The sequence below is a fragment of the Labrus bergylta genome, chromosome 10 (assembly GCF_963930695.1).
Source record: "Labrus bergylta chromosome 10, fLabBer1.1, whole genome shotgun sequence".
NCBI lineage: Eukaryota > Metazoa > Chordata > Actinopteri > Labriformes > Labridae > Labrus > Labrus bergylta.
Window position 1 is genome coordinate 8,802,062 of NC_089204.1, and position 10,012 is coordinate 8,812,073.

The 10,012-nt window shown below is 39.0% G+C and overlaps 1 protein-coding gene across 1 annotated transcript; it reads right to left on the reverse strand.

Moving 5' to 3' along the window:
* Window positions 1-402: 402 nt before the first annotated feature.
* Window positions 403-7,768, reverse strand: degs1 (delta(4)-desaturase, sphingolipid 1). The gene is made up of 3 exons (XM_020638245.3): window positions 7,522-7,768; window positions 4,667-5,409; window positions 403-2,068 (listed from the first exon to the last, which is right to left on the reverse strand). Exons 1-3 carry the CDS (start codon window positions 7,601-7,603, stop codon window positions 1,922-1,924), a joined length of 972 nt encoding a protein of 323 aa, XP_020493901.1. The 5' UTR covers window positions 7,604-7,768; the 3' UTR covers window positions 403-1,921.
* Window positions 7,769-10,012: the final 2,244 nt, after the last annotated feature.

A 10,012-nucleotide genomic window follows, 5' to 3' on the forward strand; every position in this document is an offset into this window, starting at 1 on the left:
CAATAACGTCAAAATATAAGCGTGAAGAAAACTGCTTTTGAATAGCTTCAAGAGATGTAGCCACTGCGTAGGAAAGGGCTTCACTTCACTGTGCACATGGATCTTTGACATCCTGACCTGTAGGCAGCAGGTGATGAGGATACCTGGACACACCTCTTCATCACATACAAGGACCTGAGGCCTGTGTTTTTGCCCCCCTGCTGTGCTCCATGTAAACACAGCTGAGGAGCCACTTCAAACGCCAATATCAGAGTTCACTGACAGCACAGCGCTGATTAATCCCATTGTATCCCCCTGAACCAAGACACCACGAACAGGACAGAAGCAGTGTGACACTTAAGGAGAATAACTTTGGACATGAAATAACTTTGCACTTATACAAATCAAACATAAAAAGTCCCATTTGTTTTTCAGAAGCAGGGTTTTTATTGATATTTTCAATCACTGAGTGAGATCTTGGTTAATAAATGTCAAGGATCCAATTGATTACAGAATTTCAAACTATCCTGGACACATTATTGTTGTATTTAGACACCACAGAGTACTACCCTGAGTTTTGCTGACTCAGTAATTTGGAGGATGTGACAGAAGAATATGGCTAATGCTGTCTCAAAGCTTGCACTAAAGAGCCAGGAAAGATTCCCAGAGTATGTGGTTAGTAGAAGTCTTTATATTGATGTATTACGTTTATAGCTGAAAAAGGGTTCAGAGTTAACTATTGAATGAAAGAATGGCAGATTCAGTCAATTTCATAAATCTTATTTGGTTCCATAATGCTAAACCACCAAACTACAAACTATACAGTGGGCATGGCCTCAGTCATTTTTACGATCTGCCTGTACAACCTGAAGGAAGTACACTTTTACCATAGTCTTTAAAGTGAATAAATTCATAACATTTATATTAAGACCATATATATGGAATTGAACACAAACGTAGATTAGGCACTGAAGGCTTACACACTTCACTCACACATACAAGAAAACCTTTAACTTATTTATTTTTTACTGTACCAGTCATAGTTGTGTGCAAGCATGACCACAGTATGCACGTCTTGGTACATGAAAATATGAATGTTATAAAGATGAGTTCAGAAAAAGGGTCACAGGCTGAGAAAGGGTTAACTTCTTCATTTCACAACATGAAGCAACCTATATAAGCCTCTCCATAAACTCAGAACTGTCAGGATCACGCTCATTTAATAAGGATGGCTGTTAAGTCACTCAGAGTTCATTTTTGGTCCACTTAGACAGACACACAGACACACAGTGATGTTGACCAATGGCAAAGCTGCCATAATGATGTTGACCTTCAACGGCAAATCCCAAAATGGAGGAAGGTAAGTTCTACTGCAAGTTCATGAAGCTCATCTCAGTCCATCCTCTGGACTTTTCTTTAGTTGGCAGTGTAGCTATCTTGATTTCGGGTTTTTTAGGGCCCATTGCACAAACACATCTTGAACTAGTCTTCAGTTAGCCCACTCTTTCTTTGTTCTTACTAGTCTATAACAAATCAACACTCAAACAGAAACTAACTTATTAGAACTGTTGACAAATGGCAAGCAGTGGGCGGTGAGGCCCTATTTATGGTTTTGTATTGCTTTAATTTTTTTGTCAATCTAAGCCAGTGATTGCGTAACCAATCCTTGGTACTGCTTTATAATCGCTAACAAAAAACTCTCGTACTTTTAATCCAACATCGTTAGATTTGGCCTTTCTGATCTGAATAACAACCTATTTTCTTCTCTGGAGGAAAAACAGTCGAGCAATCTACCAAATTCCTCCAAATATTCACAATCACCACCCTTATTTCACATGCTAAGTGTACTAATTTGCAAAAGCGGTTGAATCTTTAGGCTGGTGAGCAGGGTTGCCGTCATGGTGGAAACTGCAGCTTTGTTACAGAGAAGCTTTTGTGGAAATTATTCCTGCTTGACATCTCCCTTCAGCTTCCTCTTGACACGGGAGTATGGGCTCAGGGCATCGTCCATTATGAAATCGTACAGGACCTTCATCCATGAAGTGTACTGTGGCAGGTCATCATAATATTCTGCTGCTATTTTCTTTACCTGGAAACAATAAGAGAAAAGAGATTACTCAATCTACAAAAATAGAGATCAATCTGAGGTTTCAGTTTATTTTCCACAGCAGCGGAACTGCAGGGTTAGATGGCAATAAAGGGCTGCACAGTGGTGAAGGGCAGAAGAGCAAAAAGGTTCCTGGTTCAATCCTTTGGTGAACACTGGAGGCTCCAGTGTGTGCACCTCCAGTCCCAGCAAACCTGAATGCACCGTAGATGATGGATGGCTTGATTTATAGCAATAAAGGACAATAAATAAAAATTAAAAATGATAATGCTTTATCATCTTGGTCAGTGATTTTCTAGGCCTGTGTTAGCAAATCCCAGACCTATAAGGCATGCCAAAGCCATAGGAGCTTGTCCAGGGGCCCTCCCAATGTTGAATGTTCCTATAGCGCTTCGTTCTGCACTTTTGACTCCGTTCCAAAGTGCAGAACGAAGCGCTGAGCTCAGCTCTGTAGCTTTTACAGATCAACTTGTTTTATTAATTGTGATTGGAACCTGCGCACTTTATGCACCTCAGCACCTTTACCCGTGTACCGTGCCTTTGCACTTTACACGGGTTTTATGTATTGTCTGTGTTGTATTAAGTTTCTCTCCCTGCAACAAATAAAGTAACCTGAACATGTAACACAGAGAAAACAATTACAGTAGTCCAAGCTAAAACAATACGATAACCACATTCAATAGTTTTTAAGGAAGTTAATACTGACCAAGATAAGAAGTTACCCAATGCACATTTATGTGAACAACTCCAACAGACAAAGCCTTGTGCTGATTTGTCAGTTCTCAGTTTGCTATAAACCGGTGTTAGTATGGAAGTTTGAGCCTCACAGCTCAACTTTTCAGTGTGTCATAATAGTTTTATAGTATGTCTTATCTTTACTGCTGAATATTTAAGCCATTTTTACACGTGCCTTTTGACATTGAGCTGAATTAACAGCAGGCTGGAATGAAGTTTAAAAAAAAGATGAAGTACTGAGAAAGACTTTGTCATACAGAAGGAAGGTTACACATTCTGTTTTTGTATGATTTAGTTAAGCTGCCAGCCTAGACAGATTTTCTACATCAGATCATATCTTCTTTCACAACACCACAATTAACTCTTACACTAGTTAGTCATAGGGAGGAGTCCTGATTTTCAATTACTCAAATAGGTATTCACTTATTTGAGAACCAGCAGATTCCGGTCACTTACTGATCCATCGGTGCACAGTTATTTTTTAGGGGAGGTGTGAAGATCCCAGACAACAAGCCCCTTTTCAACCAAAGGTCCCCAGAACTAAAAGGTTCAGGGCCTTATCTTCAAGGAACTAAAAGTTTCCTGTGGCCCATCATCTAAGTTATCAGTGATTCCACCGCTGCCTGAAGTCCCGGGAAGTTTATGCAAAGTTTAGGCTGTACTGCTTTGCAAATGGCTTACCGGTAATTGACTAAGAATGGACAGAAGATGAGTGCTGTGTTTAGGTTTTCCTTAAAAGGGAAAGAGGACTCCCTTCATTTCACTAAACACTTAAGAAACACCTTTGAAGAACATAAATTATATTAACCACTGTCATGGATTTCTTGAAGTTAAAATTGGGGTAAAAGTATTTTTTTGTAATAATGACATTTAAAGTTTAGAACATCTGATTTTGGATGTGAATACACAAAGTCCTCGTGGGGACCATTTTAAAACTGTACTTCTGAGAACAATTGACAGCCATCAAAATTAGAATATAATATAATCACAGATGGTGTTTTAATGGAGAATTAAATGAAAAGAAGTACACCGTTTCCTCATTATTTTGGCCAACCCAAATGTAGATTCTTTCTGTAGAAGTCAAACCAAGTTTTGTTATCTTGATGAATGAGTTTAACACTTAAATTAACTAAATAAGCTTAAGAGATAAAACTAGAAAGCTTGATTCCAGATTAGATTTCTGACTCTTTTTTTGTCATTTGATTTTTCAATTTATTTTGATTTTCATTTCTGTTTTGATCATTTGTTCTTTAAGTCATGCTTAGTATAATAATGTGTCTAGTACCTTTTTATAAAGGTTACAGTCAGACTTTGATTACAAATAAGGGTTGGGGACAAACAGTGGGCTTTCAACTGCAGTCTATTAAACACAGTGGGTGATCTAACACCCTGCTGTGCCTGACCAATCAGAGACATTCAGCTCTGCAGAACTACATTTTCTACCCTGGTAGATTTGGTAGAAACGAAACTAGGGAATAAGTGAGAGGTCTTGACTGAGTTGGTTGAGAAAAGTAGTGCACACAGTTCTGAGAAGCAAGTGCAGGCATGATGAAGCCTGCCTCCGGCTGAAATGTGTGGAGGTGTAGGAATGTTCATTGGTGCTTTACAACGTAACCAATTTGAACAAGTTAAGAAATATTTGGCAGAAATCCTTCTGTTGCCGTTTTTTTTTTTTTTTACCTTGGGTACTTACAATTAAATTCTGACCAATTAACAGAAGATTTTAAATGATCATTTTAAACACATGGTATCAAAAAAGTGTCTTTTAAAACCGTGGTGGTTTCTTTGAGTGAGATACTTTGTGTGAGCTACTGGAAGTCTCCACAGTCGTAAAGCTGTACTTACCATGGGCAGCCTCCGTCCTGGGATGCTGGGGAAGTCATGGTGCTCATTGTGGTATCCCACATTGAAGGTGAGCAGGTTTAGGGAGCCATAGTAGGAGTAGGTCTCATGGCCCTTGAGGAACATGTAGTGCTCAGCTATGAAGTGACCAGAGATAGGGTGCAGTCCCATCCCCAGCATGGAGCCAGCCAGCATATAGACCACAGGCTTGGCCCCCCAAAGCCAGAACAGCAGGAAGTCAAAGGTGAGCTGGAAGGCCAAATTGGTCACCTCCAGCTGGGTGATGGGCTTTGGGTTGATGTAGAGAGGTCGGATGGCATAGAAAAGTGGCTGCAGCATAATCCAGATTAATTTACGGAAGCGTGTGCAGAAAAACCAGCCTTCAAACTCAGTTGGGATGTCTACATCCACTCCATCCCCGCCCAGGTATCGGTGATGGTCCAAGTGATAGCGTTTGAAAGATGCAGAATAGGGCAGTCCAATGGGCAGGTTGGCAAACATGGCAAAGTAGCGATTCCACATGGCCTTGCTGTTTCCAAAGGCTGTGTTGTGGGAGATTTCATGAATAGCAAGGGTCATTGAGTGGTTGATACAGCTGCCAAAGGCATAAGTCCAAAACAAGACCCATTTCCAGTCCAAGTCTTTGACCAGGTAGAAAGCTAAAAACTGTATGACCACCATCATGCACACAATCCATTTCAGCCTCGGGTCAGGAACCATCAATGACTTGATTTCTGGGTATTTGGCTGTGAAGAAAAAAAAAACAGATACTTAAATTTAATTCACAGAAACTTGTAATGTGATCATCCGATTATCTGATTACAACTAAAAAAATGTCAAACAAAAACAAAGCATCTTCATTAGATTCCATATATGGAATAATATGCTGGATAGATCAAGATGACTAGGCACAAATACAGCGTTTTTATAAAGCTGAGTCAAATACTGACCAGCATCATGTAAAGATCCACAGTAACCTCCCAGAGTGGTCAGTCACACCATTGCTCTGCACTCACGCTCCAACACCTTGACTTTCCAGAACTACATACACAGCCACGCTATTACAAACTATTTTCAGATTAAAAACAGCACTTCACCAACACTTGCTGCATTTCTACCGACACATAATATGAGACAAGTGCGCCTCACTAAGTCAATCTCACAGGCACTCATCCCAATCCCTGCATACAAAAACAACTATGGTCGGAAGTTCTTCTTTTATACATACACCAAAATTTGCAATAACATTCCCCATCACATTAGAACTTTACCATCTACCTCATATTTCAAAAAATACATACAAACAACACCTTCTCCACACTTACACCTGCACTCATAATTGTTCATGGACTGTTTGCAGTATCTGTACTCTCCGTTTCTATTTGTCTGTATTTGCCTAGCCCACGCTAATGTCCTGTAAATGTGTTTGTCTTGAGGTGTCATGACTGTGGTTTATGTTTCATGTTCCACAGAACAGGAACCTGCTGGAAACCAGTCTTATCAAATCTTTATCACAACCACTGATAGCATACTGAAGAACAGTCAACTTGTAAGGGAATTTCAGGAGACTTGCTGAAGAAGTTTTTCAGCTCCTGGTCGTTTTTTTGCTAGTTAGTGTAACTTACTAACATATTATTTCAGCCATGTTTAACATCGTCCCCATTGCAGGACATTGCTAAAGAAATTATGTTGGTGGTATTTTGTCATATGACAACATTTCTGTTTAAGTACATTTGTAGTACGGCAGGGCCCTCTGTACATTTTGTAATACCCTTTACATTTTCAATTATGCAGTTTTGTTAGTTATTATCTTTTCACAGGAACATTCGAGGAGTCTACTGATCTGTAGAGCGTCCCCTGATACTGCTGCATTCAGTCAGCAAAAAGGTAAATAATTTAACAGCTTTGCTGTAAATGAGTATCTGTGTCCATGGATCTGGTTACACTCTAACCACAATGACAGTACTTTGTGTTGATCAATTATGTTAAGTGTGTGCTGTGTCAAGAGTAAAAGAAGCTAAGAAATACAAAAAGTGCAGAGATAATGTATGCATCCTTTACAGTCAGCCAACACTAAGACCTGGTCCCCTGAGAGTGAGGGCCATGTGATCTTTATTTAAACACCAAGGATTACTTTTATGTTTCCAAAAAAGAAGCAATGCCTCCAGTAAAATAAACATTTCACATTCAACTGACAACAGCCTCGTTGTGTAATTTATTCTGCTCTGTAAATTTTCACACAACAATGAAGACAGTTCATGTGAAGACAGTTCATGTTGGTCTAATTTCACAGAAAGTTAAGAAAAAACAGCCTCTTTGAGAACATTAAACCATTTTAGGTAACTAAATGAAACAATAATGAAATCTGTTCTTAGAGTAATGGCTGTATTACTAATAATAAAGACACTATGGGTGTATAATTCGTCGTGTTAGTGTAAACTTTGGTGTGAACCCGTTACAGTAACTTGTGACTCTCCAGGGAGGGGCGACGGACTTAAATAACCACTGTCGACCCTCAACATTAAACTGCAGCTATCTGTTAAACATATAAGTAATAACAGATAATTGTGTTAAATCGTGATGGTGTAAGGCAGATATAGATGATAATAATAATAATAATAATAATAATAATAATAAGATTAACATCTTTTAGCGAGACACGCAGCGGATGTGAAACCGTTAGCTTCACGTTACTTATCGATCAAAGACAGCTACAAAGTTTCTCATATTAAGCGAACAAAACACTTTTTTTTTTACAAACATTACTAATTTAAATGACCATCCAACTACAGCCACACTTTAATATGTTGGGTAATAATGTGTTATCCAAAAGCCTGCTAACAGATAAGCTAGCTCACCCAGGATCTCTTTCCTCCGGTCGGCATGCGGCTGGTCCGTGTAAACCCATTCGTAGTCCTCTCGGGCGACCCTGTTCCCCATCTTTTACACTTTTAAACTACTTGTTGAAAGTAAAAAAAACTCAGGTGATATATCAAATCCTTTCAACAACAACTTCTCCGTGAACTCCTCTCTCGTTAGCCCATATGCCTGCCCGGCTGACCTGCCCGAACATCAGCCTGTTCTCCTCAGCGCGCAGCAGCTCCTCCCACAGGCAGGCCCAATATGATGCGTTCAGGTACCCAACAGTGCATACTCCTTTTATTCAGGCCCAATATATCATGATGCGTTCAAGTACCCAACAGTGCATCCTCCTTTTATTCAGGCCCAATATGATGCGTTCAGGTACCCAACAGTGCATACTCCTTTTATTCAGGCCCAATATATCATGATGCGTTCAAGTACCCAACAGTGCATCCTCCTTTTATTCAGGCCCAATATATCATGATGCGTTCAGGTACTCAACAGTGCCTCCTCCTTTTATTCAGGCCCAATATGATGCGTTCAGGTACCAACAGTGCATCCTCCTTTTATTCAGGCCCAATATATCATGATGCGTTCAGGTACTCAACAGTGCATCCTCCTTTTATTCAGGCCCAATATGATGCGTTCAGGTACCAACAGTGCATCCTCCTTTTATTCAGGCCCAATATATCATGATGTGTTCAGGTACTCAACAGTGCATCCTCCTTTTATTCAGGCCCAATATATCATGATGTGTTCAGGTACCAACAGTGCATCCTCCTTTTATTCAGGCCCAATATATCATGATGTGTTCAGGTACTCAACAGTGCATCCTCCTTTTATTCAGGCCCAATATATCATGATGTGTTCAGGTACTCAACAGTGCATCCTCCTTTTATTCAGGCCCAATATATCATGATGCGTTCAGGTACTCAAAAGTGCATCCTCCCACAGGCAGGCCCGATATGATGCGTTGAGGTGCCCAACAGTGCATCCTCCTTTTATTAAACCAAAGACATTTTTTGATAACAAGATAATTCTCTTGCCAGCAAGCTTCTAACCCCCATTCAACGAACAGTAACATTATTGACTGTCAGGATTTAATGGCATTTATCTACCATGTATTATGCAGGATATACAGTATGTTCTTGCTTACTGTGGCTTATTTCAATATTTCACTTTTTCTTTTTTTTTAGGGATGATAACACTAGGAAAACAAAAATGTGTTTAAAAGTTGTCAATATTAGTGGATACATAAGTAAAAGCTGCAGTATTTCTTCCAAGCCTTCTACATGACATGACCTGATGGATAAGTACTCAATCACTTTAAATGTCATCAAAATAAAACATTATTGCCCACAGGCACATAAACATGTATATTAAAATATTTTTTAACATTTCTCTAATAAGCGAGCGAATTTAACAACATTGTTAAATTGAACATTTTGCTCTTCACTGGGTGCTGGCTCTTGCTCAGTTTCTACTGCCACACTACTGCACACACACTTCTTGTATAGGCTACGTCACAAAATGTATTAATTTATTTTATTACAGATTTCTATGTAGACAGCAAATGAGACGTTTCACTGCACACAGTAGGCTGAATTACTTATTTTCACCAACGCGTTTCGCTCGCATGGCTTCATCAGATTTGTATGTAGGCTATTTACACAGAGTCATTAGTTGTTTTATTGTCTCAGAGCCATAACTTTATTACAGTATCATTGTATTTTAAGTTATTCCCTTTCATCCTCTAACATTCTCTCAATTAAATTAACCTTATTGAGTCTTCTAACCCTTATATAAACTATATTCACAACACACCTCTAGTTGTTTAATCTGTTAGTATGAACTTTTAGCATACTACAACCTTTATTATGCAAATAACTTATTATTCATATTTTATAGCTTTATGATAATACACTGAAGTGGCTACTCAATATATATATAAATATATATATATATGTTCATACGGCCTGTGCCACTGTAAACACTTCAAATATCACTATTGCATTACTTCAGTAGGCTTACAGTATTTCTTAAAATGAGAGAAAAAGTTGAATCAAATCAGTAACGTAAAGAATGTAAACAAATTTGTTAGGTATTAAATTTCATAATACAGAGAACTTGGCTTGGTGGACTCAATGTTTTTTGTAGCCCTGTGTGTAGGAACATTTCACTCCTGCTGCTGGGTAATAAAATATATCAACTGTTCAAGACACACATCTATCTGTGGTGTGATTCATGCTGCTCTTTTCTTCCTTAACAGCTTATCTTTGTTGAGGCTTGGGAACACAGAAACAAACATTTCCTGTTTTATTCAACAGGAAGTCCAGGGAACAAGCCATTATGGAATAACAATTGATACACGTTATGTTAAGTCAACACACAAAACTGTTTTTCATCCAAAGTCGCTGGTCCTAAATCACTAAAGGGGCCGGGACAGGTCAGGAGAAATACCTGAATGCTGACAGCTCCAACCAGCTT

Coding starts and splice junctions, on each gene's coding strand:
- degs1 (XM_020638245.3), bottom strand. CDS start 7,603: ATGGGGAACAGGGTCGCCCGAGAGGACTACGAATGGGTTTACACGGAC. Junction 5,410..7,521: donor CCGGAGGAAAGAGATCCTGG/GTGAGCTAGCTT, acceptor TTTTCTTCACAG/CCAAATACCCAGAAATCAAG. Junction 2,069..4,666: donor CAGGACGGAGGCTGCCCATG/GTAAGTACAGCT, acceptor TATTGTTTCCAG/GTAAAGAAAATAGCAGCAGA.